Source organism: Scylla paramamosain, chromosome 10 (genome assembly GCF_035594125.1).
Source record: "Scylla paramamosain isolate STU-SP2022 chromosome 10, ASM3559412v1, whole genome shotgun sequence".
Taxonomy (NCBI): Eukaryota; Metazoa; Arthropoda; class Malacostraca; order Decapoda; family Portunidae; genus Scylla; species Scylla paramamosain.
The window spans coordinates 5706144-5729999 of record NC_087160.1 but is presented as its reverse complement, the minus strand read 5'-3'; the positions used below and the strand labels follow the sequence as shown (position 1 = coordinate 5729999).

General features: G+C 39.7%; 1 protein-coding gene across 5 annotated transcripts in view; it reads left to right on the top strand.

Annotated features, from left to right (window-relative positions):
- The first annotated feature begins 7523 nt into the window (after positions 1-7523).
- Positions 7524-23856, top strand: part of LOC135104158 (chromatin assembly factor 1 p55 subunit) — a 23795-nt gene continuing 7462 nt past the window's right edge. For 2 of the 5 annotated variants that reach the window (XM_064011230.1, XM_064011227.1), the window contains exons 1-6: positions 7680-7837; positions 16168-16315; positions 16413-16558; positions 16851-17055; positions 17937-18114; positions 18620-18814. In XM_064011230.1, coding sequence (XP_063867300.1) covers positions 7813-7837; positions 16168-16315; positions 16413-16558; positions 16851-17055; positions 17937-18114; positions 18620-18814 — 897 coding nt within the window. In that variant the 5' untranslated portion in view covers positions 7680-7812. Of the gene's footprint in view, positions 7838-15586; positions 15668-16167; positions 16316-16412; positions 16559-16850; positions 17056-17936; positions 18115-18619; positions 18815-23856 lie in introns of all 5 variants that reach the window. The other 3 variants (XM_064011225.1, XM_064011226.1, XM_064011224.1) reach the window with 3 other exon arrangements.

The following is a 23856-nucleotide window of genomic DNA, read 5'->3' as shown; positions in this document are numbered from 1 at the left end:
TCAAATTTTTGACTATGTTTTGGGGGCACTTCAGGCCGCCATTATAATGAAAACAGAAAATGGGAATTCAAAGTCTTCGTCCGTTTGTAAACAGTCTTGGGGTTACAGGGCTATTTCTTTTTTCTCGGGACAGACCTGTCATCACTTCTTTAAGAAAATAACAGGTTTGAATACTACATTAAAATCAGATAATAAAAATATGATATATTTTCTGTCCCTCTCAGCTCTCTCTCCCAAGGATCACATCAGCAGCTATTCATTCCGCTCTCCCCAACCCTGCGACTAAAGATTTCGTCATTTTCATCTTTCACAACATCCCTCTGTAGAAAGAAGCCACATATTTTTGCTACCCAAGCTTGGTAACTGTTTGGGAAATATTGAAATGCGCATACACGGATATCAAAAGAGTAAAATGCAGATTACATTATCTGATGTTGCAACACAAAGATGAGTATTGTCACCACCTCTGTTTCATTTGTACACTGAGAAATTGAGAATGAGAAACTTACAGTAATAAGAAAAATGTAATGCAGAAATAAAACCTGATTATGATAAGTTCACTGTTGAATGTAGCATGGGTTAGCAGAGAAGCCTTTTTTTCCTATTTTTTGTCATAATTATTTATATGATTCATAAAAAGAAAAGTAAAATAATGATCATAAACAAGGCACATGGGGAGATGCGGAATTAAGACCAAATGTCCGACTTTATGGTAAATGTTCTTTTCAGTGTTCTCATATTTGGCACGAAAAAAAAAATGACTATAACATAATGTTCTAAATATCTTATATAGTATGGGTTCTACTCTAAAATAACATTTACCATAGTTAAAGATAAAAGAAATGAAACATTATACCGTAACATTAGAGTTTTTGTTCTTTTCTTGCAAACTGTGGTAATCAAGTCCTCATTTCATTCCAATCAGATGATTCTTTAAAATTAAACGTGTTAAGGTTGGCAGCAAAGCCGCCACGTTGACACAAATATTTTACGGAATTCGGTCAAAACCTGTGAAGACACATATAAAAAATAAAACTTCGTTCTGCTCTCAGTCAATATAGCCCTAAACAATGTTATATGCAATACTAAATAGTGTGATATCCATTAATCATAAATACATTATATTAACCTCCCTTATATGTAAACTACGACAAGATTACAACAAACTTACATGTTGGGGTTTAACGTCAAACCTCTTCGCCTTATGGCTGCCACCAAAAATTTCTTAATCAATTAATTACTTTATTTATTTATTTGGATCATGTCAAGATTAGTGAACCCAACATTTCCATGTCAATGTAAAGAATGTCACGTAAAGAATGGCCAACCCAAATGTCTTAATGTAAAGAAGAGCAAACCCTTGACAAAATGTTTTGTTTTATGAACATGTGAAACTGGGAAAAATTGGAAATATGAACTAATTTTAGGTTAGGTCAGGTTAGGTTAGGGTTCGTAAAGGTTAACTAGTGAACAGAAACTTTGAAATTTAATAAGTTATTGAAATGTCTGGTATCGAAGTGTTCACGTCAAGAACAGCGATTATTCCCATGTAAACCCGATTATTCCCATGTAAAGAATAACGAACCCAATAATCTTCTTGTAAAGAATAACGAACCCTGCTGTGAGTGGGTTCGCTAATCTTGACATGATCCATTTATTTACTTTGCTTGCGACGGCTAACTTGGCATAACCAATTCATCATTGGGATGAGTACAACATTTATTATATCTTTGGCAAATGGTAGATTTTGCTATGCATTGTAAGTTAAAAGGCATCGTTTAGACGCATTTCACTGTACTTTCAAGTACGAAATGTTTCTTTAATTATTATTATTATTATTATTATTATTATTATTATTATTATTTTCATTATTACTACTTTATTCTTTGGGCTTATCGAGAATAAAGTCTTGTCATCCGATCATTGCTTCTGGTGACTATTTTGGAAAGGATTATGGTCGTAAGCCAGTGTAGATATACATAATGGAAATCATTCTCTGAATTCCATGATTAAAAACATTCATAGTTTAATTCCTCTTTAACTTATTCCCTGAGGCAAGAGACTCCCTCTTTAGAGAACCTGACACACAGAACACAATGCATCTGCACCCTTATGTCTTAAAGTCAACTCACAGTCACTTTTCAGCGATTACTATTACTACTACTACTACTACTACTACTACTACTACTACTACTACTACTACTACTACTACTACTACTACTACTACTACTGCAACTATCACTACCATTACCATTACCATCAACAGCACCACCGCAACTACACCATCATCACCACTGTCACAACCACACCTATAAACTCCATGAGAGGTCCCAAGACATCCACACAAATGGTCCTCGGCTTTGTAACAGGCAGACCACAGTGTCCTGCTGAGTGGGCAGCCTTCAGGATGGGAGCAAGTCATTTGGTATAGTGGCGGAAGATGCTCAGGTGATAAGGGCATCAAGTCAGGTGATCATGATGCTAGATAGGCCTGATACCCTAAAAGCCACAAGATGTTTGGACCACAAGTTACTTGGTAATCAGACCACTTGGTCCCCGAAATGTCTCTAGACTCGAACGTCTTGACTCGGCTTGGTGAACGAAGTTCGTTAATCCACTCACAATGAAAATGAGTTCCTACATCCGTCCACTGATGTCGTCCAGGACCTTGTCGCCCCTGGTGACGAGCCACGGGCCGCCACGACAGTGAGGAGGAGGCGCAGCCGCAGCCCCATGTTGCTCCTCACTGTTAAACCACGCCGCCGGGGGAACAAACAGAAGCACCTTGGGGCATCTGCCTCACCACAGAGCCGCGGAGCAGGCCTGCCTGTTCCGCCTCACCGCGGCGGCGAAGCGCATCATTGCATCCTGGAAAGGCAGACAGGTTCCGTTCCAGTCTGGAGGAAGCAGGTCGGCGTTTAACTGCTTGCCCTGCTCAGTAGGGCGGGTCACAACAGCAACAGCAGTAATTACCAGCACTGCCCTGCTCCCATCAGTAAGGACCTTCGGCAACCCACACCCTCTTCACCACAGGCCGGATGCCCTCCACGATGCGCAGGGCGCGGAGGCTGAGGAGGTCGTTCTTGCTGGTCCACGCCCCGGGGACTCGCCACCACGCCGCCTCCTCCTCCTCGGTATGACGAGGAAACTGCAGGAGGAGGTCGTCCTCGCTAGTCCACGCCCCGGGACCTTGCCACCTTGCTTCGGTCTCGTCTCCAGTGTGGCGAGGAACCCTCAGTGTCTGTCCCTCGTCGTCCTCCGTGACGCAGGGGACGGGAGTCTCGTGTCTTCTTCCACGGAAGTCTCCTCATCGTCCGAATCCCAAAGGGCGTCGTACACCGAGGGAGTGTTACCCGAGTCACCCGGGCCTTCGTCATTAAGGGACGAGTAGGCGGCGGCAGCGTCTTCGTGCTCCGCTGGCTGCCAGCACACACACTGCTCCTGGCTGGTGCTGGTGAATGCCAGCCAGGCCCCAAAGGTGGGGCTGCCCTCCAGCTGTTTCAGCACGGCCCCCAGCGAGACTTGCAGAAGCAACTTGCTAGGCCGCCCCTTTGTCCAGTACTTCACCTCGACGGGCAGGTCAACCGGCAGGCGTCTCAGCCTCGCCAGGTCCTTCACCCCGCACTCGGCGGTCTGCGCGTATTCGCCAGAGGCTCCCTGATGCCAGCAAGCCTTTTTAAAGTAGAAGGTGGCCACCGTGCACCTCTTGGGGAAGCAGTCCCGAAGCACGGCAGGCAGTCTCGTCGGGGCTCCTGTACGCTGAGTCGCAGGCGGAACGGAGCCTCCTGCAGCGCGGCGACGCGAGCCACACACCTCCAGTGATAACACAGTTTGTTTTGCTGAAAATTTGATGAACGTGAAAGTGAACCACATCCAGGATGAACTGACTTAGTGTTCACGAACGTGGATGTTTGCGACTGAAATTCAGCGCAAGCTCTGACTAAGAAACGAAACCATGTTCCTGTCTCCTACACGTTATCAGCTCCCTGATTCTCTGATTTTCGAACAGAAAATAACAACAGATTGAAAGTTATGCATCGTATATCAGTAAATCTTGCAATCATAGTGGCAGTGTGTGTGTGTGTGTGTGTGTGTGTGTGTGCTATAACAAAATTAGTATTTTTTTTTTATGAACACTACAATTATGTTCAGGTCAAGCAGTACGGAAGGCATGAAGTAAATTTCAGGTTATGTGCTGGGATAAATTGGGCGCAGTATCCTCACTTGAGGGCTCCTGACACTTCACCTCAATACACTCACAAAGAGCTGTAGCTATAGTGACATCCCCCCAAGCTTACAAGCTCACTACTCTTATTCTAGGTGCACGATGCAACCTTTTGCAGTGATTTTTTTTTTTTTTTATGTAGGAGGGACACTGGCCAAGGGCAACAAAAATCCAATAAAAAAAATGCCCACTGAAATGCCAGTCCCATAAAAGGGTCAAAGCAGTGGTCAAAAATTGATGAATAAGTGTCTTGAAACCTCCCTCTTGAAGGAATTCAAGTCATAAGAAGGTGGAAATACAGAAGCAGGCAGGGAGTTCCAGAGTTTACCAGAGAAAGGGATGAATGAATGAGAATATTGGTTAACTCTTGCGTTAGAGAGGTGGACAGAATAGGGGTGAGAGAAAGAAGAAAGTCTTGTGCAGCGAGGCCGCGGGAGGAGGGAAGGTATGCAGTTAGCAAGATCAGAAGAGCAGTTAGCATGAAAATAGCGGTAGAAGACAGCCAGAGATGCAACATTGCGGCGGTGAGAGAGAGGCTGAAGACAGTCAGTTAGAGGAGAGGAGTTGATGAGACGAAAAGCTTTTGATTCCACCCTGTCTAAAAGAGCAGTATGAGTGGATCCCCCCCAGACATGTGAAGCATACTCCATACATGGACGGATAAGGCCCCTGTACAGAGTTAGCAGCTAGGGGGGGTGAGAAAAACTGGTGGAGACGTCTCAGAACACCTAACTTCATAAAAGCTGTTTTAGCTAGAGATGAGATGTGAAGTTTCCAGTTCAGATTAAAAGTAAAGGACAGACCAAGGATGTTCAGTGAAGAAGAGGGGGACAGTTGAGTGTCATTGAAGAAGAGGGGACAGTTGTCTGGAAGGTTGTGTCGAGTTGATAGATGGAGGAATTGAGTTTTTGAGGCATTGAACAATACCAAGTTTGCTCTGCCCCAATCAGAAATTTTAGAAAGATCAGAAGTCAAGCGTTCTGTGGTTTCCCTGCGTGAAATGTTTACCTCCTGAAGGGTTGGACGTCTATGAAAAAACGTGGAAAAGTGCAGGATGGTATCATCAGCGAAGGAGTGGATAGGACAAGAAATTTGGTTTAGAAGATCATTAATGAATAATAAGAAGAGAGTGGGTGACAGGACAGAACCCTGAGGAACACCACTGTTAATAGATTTAGGAGAAGAACAGTGACCGTCTACCACAGCAGCAATAGAACGGAGAACGATCAGAAAGGAAACTTGAGATGAAGTTACAGAGAGAAGGACAGAAGCCATAGGAGGGTAGTTTGGAAATCAAAGCTTTGTGCCAGACTCTATCAAAAGCTTTTGATATGTCCAAGGCAACAGCAAAAGTTTCACCAAAATCTCTAAAAGAGGATAACCAAGACTCAGTAAGGAAAGCCAGAAGATCACCAGTAGAGCGGCCTTGACGGAACCCATACTGGCGATCAGATAGAAGGTTGTGAAGTGATAGATGTTTAAGAATCTTTCTGTTGAGGATAGATTCAAAAACTTTAGATAGGCAGGAAATTAAAGCAATAGGACGGTAGTTTGAGGGATTAGAACGGTCACCCTTTTTAGGAACAGGCTGAATGTAGGCAAACTTCCAGCAAGAAGGAAAGGTAGATGTTGACAGATAGAGCTGAAAGAGTTTGACTGGGCAAGGTGTAAGCACGGAGACACAGTTTCGGAGAACAATAGGAGGGACCCCATCAGGTCCATAAGCCTTCCGAGGGTTTAGGCCAGCAAGGGCATGGAAAACATCATTGAGAAGAATTTTAATAGGTACCATGAAGTAGTAAGAGGGTGGAGGAGAGGGAGGAACAAGCCCAGAATCGTCCAAGGTAGAGTTTTTAGCTAAGGTCTGAGCGAAGAGTTCAGCTTTAGAAATAGATGTGATAGCAGTGGTGCCATCTGGTTGAAATAAAGGAGGGAAAGAAGAAGAAGCAAAGTTATTGGAGATATTTTTGGCTAGATGCCAGAAGTCACGAGGGGAGTTAGATCTTGAAAGGTTTTGACACTTTCTGTTAATGAAGGAGTTTTTGGTCTGGGTGCATGCATGGTGCACCTCCTTCAGCATGATTTTTTTCCAAGGCTACCTGGAACAAAGGGGTATACATGGAGGGGTACATGACAGCCAGTGTGTATGGGAGTGCACAACATGAAAAAAAAGATGTTTTAGGAAGAAAATTGTCATGTAAGAAATTAATCTAAATTGGGATCAAAGTATTACATTTTTTATTTCATTAGCATATTACAGTGAGATACAACTTGCTCCTCATGGATTTGAAATGTGGCACTTTGCTCTATTATACGTGCATATAGCACCTATAGAACAATTATTTTAAACAGTTTAGGACCGAATTGTTATTTCTTTGTATAAACTAGAAAACTCTGATTTATTATTCATGCATTTTAATGTATTTTCAGTCTTGAAACTAGGGAAACGTGAAGTATTTATGTATTTTTTGGTAATTAATTGTCCAAAGCGTGAGGGTACATGAATATTTCAAAAATTCTTGGAAGGATGCATGAACTTAGAAAGGATTGAGAGCCACTGCTCTATATAAATATTGTGTTCCCAGAAAGATGAACGTCTGACACATTTATATGCAATACAAGGATCACATTTGCAAGTGTTTTCATCTACTACTTTTTTGGTGGTTCTCGTAGATGTGATAGAGGATAACTTAATTATCTTAGTAATAGTTCAATGAATATTTTGCGTCGATAGTGGACAAAAAAGAGCTTACGAGAGCTTAAATCACTTCGGTGTAATGGATTACAGCTGCGAAAGGTCAACACCCCTTCTCTTCATGGGTGTTTGAAGATCTGCACAGTGTGTTAGTCATAAACTGTGTAAAGATGATACAGTAAGTCATTTTCATAAGCTTCAATATGACGACAGTTTCTAGAAGAGAGCCTGGAACCGGAAAAAGGGAAACTGGGCAGAAAATAGATTAATGAAATGTTATGTCTTTAAGTTGTACAAGCTTACCTGAATTTTGGAAAGCAACAAACGTAAGGGCTTATATGTACATAACAACAGGCTATACAGGCCGCGGAGAAATGCATTGCATGTACAGAAATTGAAAGGACGCTTTTGCTGGGTAGGGAGAGGAGGGAGGGGACAGTAGATGGTGGGACCAGACCCTAAAAAATAGGGCAAATAGAATGAAATAGCTAGTACATAAAAATTATTTTTTTTTATATCTTTAAGTTGTACAAGAAAAGGGATGTCAGAAAAGAATGAAGGCATGTAAGACGGGAGGAGAGAGAGAGAGAGAAAAAAAGGACAAAGTAGCAGCAGCAAAGGATTCGGCAAACAACCATAGCGGCGCCGGTCACAAAAGAAAATCTGAGATATATGTGACAAAAGTCCAAAAAAGGTCAAAAGTATCTACATAGTCCAGATTAATTTAATATCATTGCAAAATTAGCACACATATGGGTAGGAATACCTTAAATGAATTATGGAAGTGAAGTATAAACACAAATGTTGAACCGACGCCTGCGCGGGGAAAATTTGGCGCCATTCAGTGCGGGCGGCAGGAAGAGGCGGTGTGTTGTGCCCACCATTTAAAACAATGACGGACAAAGAAGGCTCCAAAGGTAAATATGAAAGTATGGGTGCGTGTGGTGTGGGAATGAGCACACGTGGAGAACAGAGTGAGGCATGGAGAAGATGAATGAAAGTTGTGTGAGTCGGCGTGGCTTTGTTGACATGTTGAGAGGACCCCGAAAGGCAGGACCTCAACTTTGTGTCAGAGCAGGCAGGGCTGATACAAGGCTGATAATGACACCTATGACCTATTTAGCCGGTAGTAAAGGATGCACAGGACTCCAGGAATTAAAGATACCTGGGCTGTTCTCAAGTATAATTGTAGATTACTAGAATAGACTTATCAGGTTGTTATTGCGGTGCGGGTGTTAGATGATTATTTTTCAGCATTTTTACGATAATATTAACGTATTATTACATGTGTGATTGATAGGGATGGTGTATAAGACTTGACACTAGTAAGCAGGTGTGGGTTTATTATCTAGTGTGGTGATATGATGGCTGGAATAAGTGCATTTGTCAGGTTGTTTGTGCGGGTCAGGTCAGAATTCTTCAAGCCATCTACCCGTGATGCGCAGGACCTCAGGGATTAAAGATTGGTGGACTGCTCTCAAGTAGAGTGGTATATGACTGGAATATACTTACTGACTGGTTGTTAGTGCAGAGGCATTGGGAAGCTTCTTGTGAACATTTATGCCTTTTAGCATTTGACATACTTAAGTAGCATAGAATGGCAAACTTTCATAACTATCTTAATGCACTTTGGTCTAAATAACATTTTTTTTTTTTAGGTGTACTCAAATGATTTTGACTCGTCAGTCTAGAACATTTATAATGTTCCCATGCTATGGGAATGCAGAGTTTGGATGAGAGAAGAAGAAATGCAGCTGTCTGGAAAATGTTATGTAACAATCTCCTGTCACATAATCTTTTTACTCACATAACAGTCTTCTGTCATGCAGCAATCTTTTAAGTGTCAAGTTATAATGAAGGGCATTCCTAACTTAAATGATAGCATGACGAGCTGTAGTGTTCCAAAAACACCAAAGCTTCATGATGGACAGTGAGCTGTTATACTGGTGGTTGATGAGAAGCTGACAGGATACCATATAAGATCAATTTGCTGTCCTGAACATAATAGGTAAAGCTACATTGGACACTTGTGACTGTTAACTTTAATGGTGGCATCACATGAATGGTCTGGAGCTGTACACATGCAATGAAACAGTCTTGATCCACAAATCCCTCACATTAACATTATAACATAATATCTTTACAATGCTTAGTATTAGGTTGAGGCACCCAAAGTGAAAAAAAAAAAAAATCTTCAAAACTTTTCCATCATTATCTGTTTCTGGTAGAAATTTATTTGGTGAAGCTTCTAAGAATTTATGAGGAGAACAAATTATCAATTCTCTCGAGCATTATGGTGAAAAATTGAGTAATACCCACATAACTTCAGGGATTAAAGCTGCAGATTTGTGTGTGATGCCACAGTTGTTAGTCATAGCTGATCTACTCGTATGTGCCACACCCCCTGACCCTTCTTGTCTTGGTGGGCAGATGACTGGTGGACTGGTAAAGTTCTTACCACTTCTCTAATTTTTTTATATGTATTTTTAAATATTTTATTAATTAGCCTTGTTCTAAGCTGATCCTCAAAGATTTCAGTTGGAAAACAAAATTATCAGAGTATTAACCCTCATAAAAGCAGTGGAAAGTAATAAACATATTTTTATTGACATTCACATGACTGTGTGACTGTGTGCCTCCAGTGGTTTGTTCCACTGAGCATCCACAGTTTTTGAAAAAGTTGACACTTTGATATTGCTATTATTGTTTTACTATTGATATTTAAAAAAAAAAATCAGCATAGGGCAAGGCAAATTGATTAGGTAGATGATCTTGATCTTGATGGTACAGGTGGCTTGGGATCACTCCTAAGCCAGGCCTTTGGATCAGCAACTCCTGTATAAGGGAAAAAAAAGAGAAACGAACAGCATCCTCTACACTAATTGTTCCTACATCTGGCCACATTCTCCAGAAACTTTTTCACCGCCTCAATCATTCTTTCATTTGCCTCTCTACACAGTCCCAGCAACAACACCATCCACTCCTTTCCTGTCTTCTCCACTCTTTCATTCCTATCATGCCATAATTCAGCCAATATCACTTGCATCATCTCATTCCTGTCTCTGGCATACTTCACACACTCCAGCACCACATCTTCTCCCATGTCACACATCTGGCAGATTTTGCTGCGGGACTCAGACCATCTGTAACTCCTTGCGTTCACATTCATACAGTGTGCCCTTGCTTGGAAGAGAAGATCACCACCCAGGCTTCCATCATACCTTTCTCTTTGTACCATTCCAGGGTCTTCTTTCTTTCCACCTCATTCTTCCATTCATTCAGTCCCACACATTTCACTTCTTTGTCTATCTCATTCTTCCATTTTCTTACATCCCATTCACTTGTACTTGTACTTGTGTAGTACTTGTATTCTTGCACCTGTTTCAACTCATTCTCTCCAAGTCTCCATACCACATTACTTTCATCCTCTGACCTATTCACAATCATTACCTTGCTTTTTTCTCACTGCTAAACCTTACTCTAAAGTCTTTTCCATACCCATCCACAACATAAAACAAACTTTGAAGCTTTTCTGCCGATTCACTCATAACAACTACATCATCTGCTTAAAGAAGCATACATACTTTATCATTCCCCACACTTACCCCAACATTCATTCATTATAATTCTAGCTGCTAACTCCTCTGTATACAGGCTAAAAAGGGTTGGTGAAAATATACAGCCTTGCCTAACTCCTCTCTCACTCTTCACCCAGTCTGTTTCTATGTCTCCTAGTCTGTATTTTGCTCTTGTGTCCACATACATATTTTGCACTATGTTAACTATCTTTGCATTCAATCCAATCTTTTCTAAGACTCTACCTAGCATTTCTCTGTTCACTCTATCATAAGCTTTCTTTATATCCAGAAAACCTAGGTACAATTTACTCCCATCCTAAATTGGTTCTCAAATAGAGTGGTAGATGAGTGGAATGGACTCAGTAATCATGTTGTTAGTGCTAGGACACTAGAGAGCTTTAAGAGAAGATTAGACAGGTTTATGGATGGGGATAATAAATGGAAATAGGTAAGTATATTTCATACAGGGACTGCCACATGTAAGCCTGGTCGCTTCTTGCAGCTTCCCTTATTTCTTATGTTCTCATGTTCTTATTGTCCTCAGCTCTCCTATCCACACAAAAACCATTCTGTTCTTTACCCAGCACTCCAGCTCTCTCAGTTCATTTACACAGTCTCTCATTCAACACTGCACTGAAAACTTTACCTCTTGTATTCACTAATGCAGTTGGCCTGTAGTTCTTCAACTCATTCTTAAATCCTCCCTTATGCAACAGCCACACTCGGCTCTCATTCCACTTTCTTGGCACTCTCTCTTCATCCCACACTCGGTTGAATAATTCAGTCATTCTATCTATCACTACCTCTCCACCATTCTTGTAGAACTCATATGGTATATCATCTGGACCTGCTGCCTTGCCATTCTTCTGCCTTCTCACACACCTCTCCACTTCCTCCCTACTGATTCTTTCTTCCAGTTCATCTGCATTCTTCCTTTCCAGTATCACACATCCTTCTCTCACACAAAACATCTCACCTACCCCACCTACTTCTTCCCAGAACCCTTTGATTGCCTCCCTGATTCTCTCCTTCTCTGTTATAACTACATCATCCACTTTTAGACTCTCCACACCAACACTGCCTGACATATTCTCACCTCTCATGAACTTGTACCATTCACTGCCACCTTCCATACCTTACTCCCTTAAAGATTGAATCACACTCCTTTCACTCTTCACTTTAACATTCGTTATCATTCGTCTTGTCAACCGCTGCTGCTTCACATACACTGCCCATGCATTCTGATATTCATTCTCTGCCTCATCGCTTTCGTGCCTCTTTTTCCTCAGCCATCTACACTTGTCTACTCATTCTCTTTCGCTCTTTCCTAGCTGCTCTGATTTCATTCATGATTTAAAAAATGGGATCTTGATATTGATCTTGATGCTATATGTGTGTCAAGATCACTCCTGAGCCAGGCCTTTGTATTGGCAACTCCTATAAGGAAAAAGAAAAACAGCAAATAGAAAACAGAAAACAGACAGCATCTTTCACACCATTAGTTCCTACATCTAGCATGCCACATTTTCTCCAGGAACTTCTTCACTGCCTCAATCATCCTTTCATTTGTCTCTCTACACAGTCCTAGTAACAACACCATCCATTCCTTTCCTGTCTTCTCCACTCTGACATGCCCTAATTCCCTCAGCACTGCTTGCATCATCTCCTCTCTGTCTCTGGCATACTTCACACACTCCAGCACCACATGGTACACCGTCTCATCCTCTCCCACATTACACATCTGGCATACTGCTGTGGGGCTCAGACCATCTGTATCTCCTTGCATTCAATTCCATACACTGTGCCCTCACTCAGAAGAGAACATGATCACCCAAGCTTCCCTCATACCACTTTACATACAATGGGGCCTCTTTCTATGCCATTTCAGAATACTCTTTTGTTCTATCTTATTCTTCCATTCACTCATCCCCACACATTTTACTACTTATCTCAATTTTCTATTTTCTTACATCCCTTTCTAAGTCCTCTCCATTTCTAACAATCATATTCCAGTCACACTCAATATGCCTCTTCTCAAACTGCTGAAAAGTCTCGCTAGTTTCCAAGCCACTCTTTACCACCATCTTAACACACTTCCTCGACTTGCTACTCCCAACATTCCATAGAAGCACCTTTCTCACTAATCTTGCATCATTCATCTGGTCTAATCTAGCGTTGTACCTCAGGGTTACTTTTACGTGTCTTTCTGTAAAAATACTCCATCCTATATCTCCCCATAAAGTCTCTGTCATTGTATACCTTATTGCATTCAGTGCCAATCTTGCTACTCTATTTGTCCAACTTCTAATTTCTTTAGTTCATTCTCATTCTTTGGAATCAAATCCGTACCCATACATCATGCTCAGAACAGCCACACTCTTCCAGACTTCTTGCAGGACATCATGTACACTTGCTCTTATCCTTGCTGCACTTCCTAGTTGATCAACCCACTGGTTCACAATGCTTATTTTTTTTTTTTATTCTTCACCTTCACATAGCCATTTGGACTCGTCCACATCCCCGGGTACTTGTATTCATTTGTCTTTCTCAACTCATTCCCTCCCAGTTCACACACTAAATTTCTCTCATCCTCTGATCTATTCACTATCATTACCTTGCTTTCCTCACTGCTAAATCTTACTCCAGAGTCTCTTCCATACCCATTTACAACATCTAAAAAACTTTGCAGCTCATCTGCTATTTCACTCATAACTACTTACATTTACTCCTGCATTCATTCTTCTCATTCCGACTGCCAATTCCTCTGTATACAAGCTAAAAAGGGTCGGTGACAATATATAACCTTGCCTAACACCTCCCTCACTCTTCACCCAGTCTGTTTCTCTATCTCCTAGTTTGTATTTAACTCTTGTTTCCACATACATACTTTGCATCATGTTGATTATCTTTGCACTCAACCCAATTTTTTAAAGACTAGCGAGCATTTCATCATATCATAAGCTTTCTCTATGTCCAGAAAACCTAAGTACAATTTACTATCATCCATCTTTCAATCATTTCATTCACCACAAACATGTTATCCTCTGTTCTCTTGTCCACACAAAATCCATTCTCTTTTTCATCAAACATTTCAGCTCTTTCAATTCACTTACACAGTCTCTCATTCAACACTGCACTGAAAACTTTACCTTTTGTGTTCACTAATGTTTTTAACCTTTATTTTTCAACTTGCTCTTATTCTTGTATCCTCTCATGCAGCAGAGTCACTCACATTTGTTCCACATTCTCGGCACTCTTTCCTCTTCACATACTTGGTTTAATAATAACTCAGTCATCTTATTAATCACAGCTTCTTATGTGGCCCTGCTGCCCTCCCATTCTTCTTCTTTTTCCACATACTTTTCCACTTCCTGCTGATTCTTTCATTCAAATTCCTCTCCATTGTCACACATCCTTCTCTCACATCTGTTATCTTGCTTATACTACCAATCTCTTCCCAAATGCTTTTATTTCCTTTCTCATTTCTTCCTTATCTGTGACCACCATGCCATTCACCTTCAGGCTCTCCACATTCTCACTGTCAGGCATTCTCTCACCCCTCAGAAATCAGTACCATTCTCAACCGTCTTCAACACCTTTCTCTCTCTTTAGGGACTGAATCACACTTCTTTCACACCTAACTTTAGCATTCATTATCTTTTGCTTTGTCATTTGTTGCTAATTCATATATGATGTCCATGCATTCTGTTAATCACATTCAGCCTCCTCCTTCTCATGCCTCCTCTTTCTCAACTGGCTGCACACCCTATTTAGTCTCTTTCCTTCCTTCCTAGCATCCCTAATCCCTAATCTCTTCACTCCACAGCTTGTATGTATGGTTTCTGGCATTCATTCTCAGGGGTTCATCTCTCTTGTGGAGGCTTTATGGCTTGGTTCATCTCTTTGTGAACCTATTATTGTAGTTTGAGTGTAGTAAGAGGTTGTAGGAATTCTGTTGGAGACAAGAGACTAGTGTACTTTGCATCTGAAGACATTACTCAGTGATGCACTCAAGGATTAAGACAATTGGTGTGGGTGACCTGTACAGCACTTGAATGACATTGATTGCCAGTGTGTGTGTGTGTGTGTGTGTGTGTGTGTGTGTGTGTGTGTGTGTGTGTGTGTGTGTGTGTGTGTGTGTGTTTCTCTCTCTCTCTCTCTCTCTCTCTCTCTCTCTCTCTCTCTCTCTCTCTCTCTCTCTCTCTCTCTCTCTCTCTCTCTCTCTCTCTCTCTCTCTCTCTCTCTCTCTCTCTCTCTCTCTCAGTTGGTAGTGTAAATTAATGGTATTAAAAGGCATATAGCTTGGATTTAGCCCACTTCTACTTAACATGGCAACATGTAGTCCTTTCAAGCATGGCCAATTTCCACTTGCAGCAGTATTCATACATAACATTTGAAGTTTTAATTCCTGTGCTGTAGCATAAATAATAAGTATTAAGTAATTTAAGATACAGTTGATGAATTAAGGTGGGAAGTTGATTGGTGTAGTGTATTAAACATGTAGATATTGGGTAATATATTCTTACTGTAAATGACTTGGATAACCAAAGTTCAGACTTATATCTGTGTAAAGTATAAGGATGTTGCTCTTCAATTCCTTGTTGAGGCTTAAAGCTTCCCCTAACACTTGTATTAGGTTTGATGATATTTAATATTTCTTCAGGATCTTTCAGTTACCTTCCATATGCAGGATTATTGCTGCAATATTTGAATCTGAAGTATTCTACGGTTATTTAGATTGTGACATAAGTAAAGAACATAACTTATGCCAAAACTTGAAACATGAATATTTTGTTTCAATTTTTTAAGAAATCATTGGAAGATGTATAAATTCATCTTGGTGAAATTTTGTTCAAGCCATACCATAATATGGCTTCATAAGTACAAAAATGTGTAATTTGAGTGTTGGTAAGAAGTAACAGATCCATATGAATTCATAATTTTTAACAGAAAGGTAAATTTTTATGGAGCAACACATGTTTTGTGTGTGCCCTGTGGAGTAATACGGAGAGAATGGTAGGTGAAGGATCTTCATGCCAGTTGTAGCTGGCTTACAGCAATTACATCATGTGTTCTTTTGTTGTGTAGTTGGGGATGGTGGTGGGCCTGCACCAGACCTCCCGCCGACTCTGGCCTTGGCTGAAGTGGCACCTGCACACCGCCTTCAAGGTGGGCTGCAGACAGTGTCATTTATGTAATAGGTGACACTTTACCCCCTTAACCAAGAGGAAGGTTCCACTTTCCTTTAAAGACCGTGAGGCTGCCATCCAGGCAGTAATAACTACTAACAGGCCACAAGTGGCCCTGGGCCACACTTGGCTTCCTAAAATGTCCATCTCTTGCTTGTGATTCTTTATAAGACTTAATTTCATGTCTTACAAATTACTTGATGTGGCATTAATTATAATATTTTGGTCAGTTTGCTACCAGCAGAAGTTTTCTGCAAGTTCTGATTACTTTGCCTTATGATGTGGGAACTTAGTTTTGGTCACTGGTGTGCTTGTGGCCCTACTGATTGTCTTTGGCAATCCCTTATATGGGTGAACTAGTCACTCTGTTATAGGAATGACATTCACTAAGCATGCTGTCATTAAGTAGTGATTTGGTTACTTAATAGTATCTGGTATTTGTAGTGGCAGTTTTAAACTTGTGTATCCATGGTGCCACAGACACATTTGACGATGCAGTGGAAGAGCGTGTCATCAATGAGGAGTACAAGATATGGAAGAAGAATACACCTTTCCTATATGACCTGGTAATGACGCACGCATTGGAGTGGCCATCCCTCACTGCGCAATGGCTCCCTGATGTCACAAGGTACTGAGTGTAACTACCACCTTTTGTATGCATGTGTGATTTTAACCAACAAATGTACAATAACTGTATTGACACTGAATTGCCCTGTGTATGTCAGGCCGGAGGGAAAGGATTATAGCATCCATCGGCTCATCCTTGGCACTCACACCAGTGATGAACAGAACCACCTTCTTATTGCCTCAGTCCAGTTGCCCAATGAAGATGCTCAGTTTGATGCTTCTCACTATGACAATGAGAAGGGAGGTGAGTTTTATCCTTATTATTGTTCAGCCAACCTGGATGGGTCAGGAAAAGACAGGGATACTGTAACACATAATTATAGAAGTTGCACAAGATATGCTTGATGGCCAAATGTCAGTCTTTTGTTTAGTGTAACAGTTTTTGTTGCTGTCAGTAATTTAGAAAATGTAAGCTAATGATTATTACTGGAGTGGTTTCTTCAGAGTTCAGTGCTTGTGGTATTGTTAGTTTGGAAGTTGAGATAGAAATCAAGATAAGAATTATGTAGGGTAATAGTTACTAATGGTTTCCTCAGAGTTTGGTGGGTTTGGCTCTGTTAGTGGCAAGATTGAGATAGAAATCAAGATCAACCATGAAGGTGAGGTGAATCGAGCTCGGTACATGCCCCAGAACCCATGTGTCATCGCCACCAAGACTCCTTCCAGTGATGTGTTAGTGTTTGATTACACTAAGCACCCTTCCAAGCCAGACCCATCAGGGGAGTGTCATCCAGACCTGAGGTAAATCTTCAGCTTGTGCAAAGATCATGCAGATGGATGTTAATTTACAAACATTCCATATACTAATGTTCACTTACAGTTGTAGAATTTGGATTTATAAGTAAAAAGGAAAAAAAAATGTAAAAAAAAGGTAAAAATGGAGAGAAATCTTGTCTTTGGTTCAGGTTTAAAATTGATCCTGAGTAACAATGATTTTTTTTTTTAATTTGTGATTCATCTTTAATATTAAGTGATTCAGATAGGTTTTTGTGAAATGAATATTTTTCCTATTAATGTAGGAGTCTTTCATTTGGGCATAGTTAAGGAAAAGAATAAGAAATCTATCATATTCCTTTGAAAGTAAATATGGAGTGGAATATTAAAAAGATTTATAATGGAGATGGCAAATAAATTAACTTATGAAAGATGATACACATGTTTGAGAAAACAAGCATTGTGGAGTATCTGAGGTGTGAGGCAGAATACAAGGTTGTCAGTTGTTGATGTGTAGCAGGGAAGTAAGAACAGATGAGTTAATTAATGTGGTGGGAAGGAGAACAGTTCTTGGAATCAGTAAAAGACTGGTGTATTTGAGACAAATCAAAGACATGACATAGTTCAAAAGTGTAAAATAATTATAATGGCTATACCTTTGAAAGAGAAAAGAATTGGTATATTAAGGATCAGCAGCTTATCTATTTTTTGCCATGAATAGGATTTGAATGACTATATTTCTTTGATCCTGTCATGTTCACACACTGACAGTTGGTCCTACATAGTACAAGTTAGGATTTCAGATGTTTATTTCTTATTATTGATGTATTAAAATGTTCTGTATATGGAAGAGGTAGTCATGTATAAATGGTTGGGTATCACATGCTGTTAACACTACGACTTTTCAGGCTGCGGGGTCATCAGAAGGAGGGATATGGCCTCTCCTGGAACCCAAACCTGAATGGATATTTGTTGAGTGCATCTGATGACCACACTATATGCCTTTGGGACATCAATGCCACACCCAAGGAGAACAGAGTCATTGATGCAAAAACCATCTTTACGGGACACACAGCTGTTGTTGAGGTGAGTGGGTTCTGGTTTGAGGCTGTTTACAGAGCTTCTCGTAAGAAGAGAGGTGGTACCTAGGCTCATTCTTGGTTTTGGTGTATGGTTCTTATTATTTCAGATATGGTCAAATAGGAAGCCTCAACTGTAAGAGTTAATAATCTCACAAATGTACAAAGATTGCCAGATGTGCCTAGATGTGTGTCTGTCAATTCACTCATGTAGGTGGTTATAACAGAGTGGAGATTGAAGGATTCTGGCTTGTGAGCAGTTATTAAGACATGTTAGAATCAGTAGATAAAGTTTCTTCCTGAACAAAAGGAGGGAGATATAGATAAATTTCAAGGTGTGTTTACATCTTATATGCCACAAAACAGATCTGTATTGGCAATGAAATGTATGGTGGCGTATATGGTTACTGTATGTGCCTTCTTGCAGATCTTTCCTAAAGTCAGTACACTCGTCACCTGCATGTTTTGTGGTTAAGAACTTGATATTTTATGAGGACTTTCTTTGTTTACAGGATGTTGCCTGGCACTTGCTACACGAATCTCTGTTTGGCTCTGTGGCTGACGACCAGAAGCTGATGATCTGGGACACACGAGCTAACAACACCAACAAACCCTCACACACAGTTGATGCCCACACTGCTGAAGTCAACTGTTTGTCCTTCAACCCTTACTCAGAGTTCATCCTGGCTACTGGCAGTGCAGACAAGGTGGGTTACTGTCATTGTGGTTGCTTAGTCTGTTTATATGCTTTTAATACCATGATGCTTTTTGTTGATCTGCTAACTTGTTTTCTTTTGTGTTGCTTTGTGGTCTGTGATATTTTTAAGTTATTTTCTCTAAAGTCACATATTTTGATTTATGTATGCATAATTGTTTTACATTTGTAATTACTCCTTGGTTTTCTAAAATGTCATTTAGGTTTCACTGACTTACTAGCAGTAATTCAGCAGTTATACATGTGTGCCAGACTGAGTTCAGGAGTTTGCATAGTTCACTCATTGGTCTTGCTACACTTTAATTCTCAAAAGTCCCATTTTCTTTGCCTTTTTTGTTACGTAACTGATATCTATAATTTTGTCTTTCATTGTTTGTAGTACATATTTATGTGTTATCAATTGATGCTTAATTGTTATCTGTAATGGAGAGATTTGTCCAAGGGATCATTGGCATCTAGTAGGCCAGCAATCTGGGGACTGCTCTTCAGTCCTTACTAGTGTTTCATGGTTTGGTAGCAAACTGAGTCTGCTTTGCCCTTGGAAAATGTCTTGCATATGGCTTTGTTTACTGATGCTGAAAATTTTGGATGTGTAGTGTGGATCTTTTTAAGAATGTAATACCATCTGACAAACTATCTTTCTGGAAAGTAAAGAAAACCTTAAATACTTGAAACTCCTAATCATGCATAATTGTGATCACCCATGGTGGAAGGTGGAGAAATAAGTGAGCCTGTGAGAATAATTAGTTAGGTCACTCCATGCACAATTTTCCCTTTTCAATAATATAGTTTTACCAAATATGCATAATTCCTGACTGATGTTGGTCATTCAAAACAATTGTTTACATGGTCTGAGCAAGAGCAGGACTGCAGAAGTAAACTTGTTAGGCCATCTTCTGTATGCAGCAAATACTGTTAGAGCAAGCTTGGCAAGAAGGGTGAGTGTGTGTCTGTGTGTGTGTGTGTATTTACCTAGTTGTATAATACAGGGTCCGAGCCAAAGCTCAATTAGTCCTGTCTCCATACCCGAATTTGTCCAATTTCTCTTTAAACATGTGCACACTCTTTGCCGCAACTACCTCTTCTTTTAAGTTATTCCATATTTCAACCGTTCGATGCGGAAAGCTGTATTTCTTAATATCTCCCAAACAATGACTCTTCTTTAATTTCTTCATATGTCCCCTTGTATGTCTATCTCCTTCCTCCACTTTTACAACTAGGTCATCTCTGTCTATCTTCTCCATGCCATTTACTAATTTGAACATTGTTATCAGGTCTCCTCTTTCCCTTCTTTCTTGCAGTGTTGGTAATCCAATTTCTTCCAGTCTTTCCTCGTAACTTAGGTCTTCCAATTCAGGTGTGTGTGTGTGTGTGTGTGTGTGTGTGTGTGTGTGTGTGTGTGTGTGTGTGTGTGTGTGTGTGTGTGTGTGTGTGTGTGTGAGAGACAATTAAGACTTGAATACATGCGCTTAGGGTGAAGAACTTGCTTCTGTATGCTTTTCATTCTAATGTTCATTCTGTTTCCGTGCACCACCATCTGCATAAAACACATGCCAGGTTTTAAAACTGCTATCAGTGTACTTGGCATGTTATTATTTGTTATGTAGCCTATGGATTCTAGTAGTACTTAGTATTTAGTCATGTTTTAGGTCCTGAGTGTTTTAAAAAGATATTCACTCACATACACACAAGTGGTCAGGTCATATAGAAAGGATGATAGAAAAGTGAGATGACTGTACGGAATGTCTGGTAGATGAATGGGTATAAGACACTCAAATGAAGTGGGAGGATAAGATGCCTGGGTATGTGAGGGAGAAAACAAAAAGTAAGAGATAAATGAGAAGATTAGAGCATGTAAGGAGGGAATACAAGTGCAAGTTAAATGGAGATGTGCTGTGTCCACCTAATGGGGGGTAGTAATTGGCATTAGATGTCAGAAATAGATTGGTAGATTATTAGACAACACACATGCTCCAGGAATTTCCTCATTACACTTATTTTCAGAAGTGATGTAATTGGTGTTTCTTTTGGCTTTATATGTAATCCTGTGGAGCCCTTCATATGTGCCCAGGGGGGTGCCTGTGCTTCACTTACAGCACTCATGGAAAGTCTCTGCTGTTAATTCTTATGTTTTAGTTATTATGTTGCTCACTACAAGACATTATCCCTGAGTTTTTCCAATCTATTATATTCTTTTTAAAAAAAATTTTGTCAGTGCTGGCTTTATAGATAATAGCTATGTGTGCTTTTGTCTGTCATTGTGAGGGACATATATTCATCATATTAAAAGGTTACACTTTAGAATATATGCTTCAGTGTTTTCTGTGTGTCCTAAGAGACAGCTGGAAGGTTGATGGTAGAGGGCTGGGAACTTGTCCCTTGGGAGTTTGAAACTCAAACAATCAATCAATCATTGTTGATTTATTTTGTTTTTCTTTAAGTTTTCAGCATTTTACTCAGTTGCCTTTTAATATTTCTGAGAAAAGACAGGTTTATTAAGAAATATGAAAATGTAAAAAGTTCCCAGTCTCAACCACCTGTGTCGTTTGCCTTTGTAGTGGCTTTCATGTTTGATTTTTACTATATATGGTTTCATGTTTTTATGATTTTTTTCCCCCACTTTCTCAACACAGAAATGGAGACAGTAGCTGAATGCAGCATTTTTGTGTTGATGCTATAGAATTTTATGTGCATGTTGCATGTTTGACTTGTTCTTGTTCACACAAAATTTAAGCAGCAATCAGAATATCGAAGGATATAGTTTTGGTGACAATGGAAGGTTTCAGTAGTTATGAAATACCTGAAATTGCAGAATAGTATGAAACTTGTAAGATATATAAAAGGTGGGGATAATGAGGAGTAGCACTAGTATGAACAGATGAGGAGAGAATGTATCAGCCAAAAAAAAAGTTTGGTTGTTGAGGGCCTGGAAGCTATTGCTATTCAGTTCTGTCTGTTATGTAGTAACAGGACGGTTGAAAACACTTGAGCTATAGATTTCATCCAAGCTTAATTGGCAACATGTTGGTATGGAATTTACTGTGATGGTCTTGCCTAAGGTTCAGCCCTAAGAAGTGAGAAGCAGTGGCCTCATGGAAAGTTCATCCTATTTCTATCCTGATTTCTTAGTGTTTTCATGATGCTCAAAGGGGCACTGTACAGTTGAATTGTGAAGTTGGTTAATTTTAACTTACACATTATTTTACTCCCATCTGTTGGATGGCTAGAATGTAATTTACTGTGTTTAAGTTCTTGAGAAAGGCTCTTGGTGTGAGAAGAGTTGATGATGAGAGTAATGAAAGTGATGTCAGTTAATCTTAAAGGTGAGGGGATGAAATCTTGTTTTTTCATGTTTTTATGATTTGGTGCTGATACAAAGAGTGAGATTAAAGTAGAAGCTAAGTTTATGAGAGAGTGCATGGTATTAAGTCCTAAGAGTAAATGGACATAACACAAAGATCATGATTTATGAGGGAGGTTGCACTGTAAGAACAGAGGATTCATGCATGGTCATCTACTGTCTGCAGTGAGTGTGGGATCACAATTCTATCTTGTACGTATGTAGTATGTGGGTGAACAAAATATGTAGTAGAACCCTAAAGATTTGTAGAATACTGAAGTCTAGATATTTAAATATGTTAAAGGAATTGGGGGTTGAAAAAACAGATTGGTCTTGATAAGTTCTTTGAATATGTAGATAAATGTTCATATTTGTTGGATGTGATTGAGGCAGAAGGCAGTGCTAGTGTGAGGGATATGATGCTGTATTATAGCCAGTTGTGGACTGTGAAGAAGAAGGATATTTTGGACTGGAATAAGAATGGTGAATGTGTAGTGCATCAGTGAATGACCGATCTCTGGTAGGAGGATCACAGATAGTGAATATTTGGAGAGGATAGTAGATGCAATAGTGTGTTGGTTGTAAGGGAAAGACTGATGACTTAGGCATATTGAAGGGATGACAGAGTGATTAGTAGAAAATAATTATAAATCAGAATGTAACTGTTAGTTTGCAGGAATATCTAATGTTGGCCATGGGAAGGAGACTGCTAGATACTGCAACTTGGTGAGCTAGTTGAAGAAATCCCACACATGGAATCATTTATGCACTCATTGTAATTGATTGTAAGAATACTATAGATTGATTAGATAATATCACTGGAAAGTCCTGGCAGTTTATTGACAAATTACTAGAATATATGATAGGAACAGAAATTTAACTGACATCAAGAGACAGAAATGGATTGAAAGATTTCAGAGTTTATTTCTTGTTTAACAAGATTTCTTTATTTCTTTCTTTATTTTTTATTTCTTTATTTTATTCTATGAGAAGTCCAAAGTTTTATAATGGTAAAACTAGCTGTTATGGATGATAATGGCAAAAGGTTTTAGCTAAGTGAGGTGGATGATGAATGCTGTTATAATAGCTTAATGAGCTGAGAGGTTGGGAAGGAAACATGTCATTGAAAGCACCGCAGTGATAGGAATGGGCAGATTGCATTGATTTGGCCAATTGGAGTGAATGGATGAAAATTATAGGGCATAATGTGAGACATAATGAGTCAAAATGTAGACTGTTATATGGAAGGATTTGGAAGGCATAGGACAAGTAGCTTATTTTCATTGCAACCTCATTAGGTCCCATTAAATGACATTGTGATCCATGTAAACCGGAAATTTGTCTTTGAAAACTTTTAGAAATGAATATTACATTTTATTCAGAATATTTACAGAAAAAATATGAATATTAAGAAGTGATTTTTATGGAGGAGTGTTTATTGAAGGTGTGCGTCTAACAGAAAATTGAATACTCTTAATTTGACATAGAACTATGTAAGTTTTATGATTATACTAAATGCCAGTTTATGATATTTGGTTTCAATGTGAAAGTTGTATCTTGAAATAAAGAGAAAATAATTTTGTAAAACATAAGTGTGCTACTGTTGGAATTTTAATGATGGATAGTCATAATTTTTTATGGACTACTACTTAAACTTAAAGCCAAGTTGCCAAGTGATTTTAGATTTTTAAGTA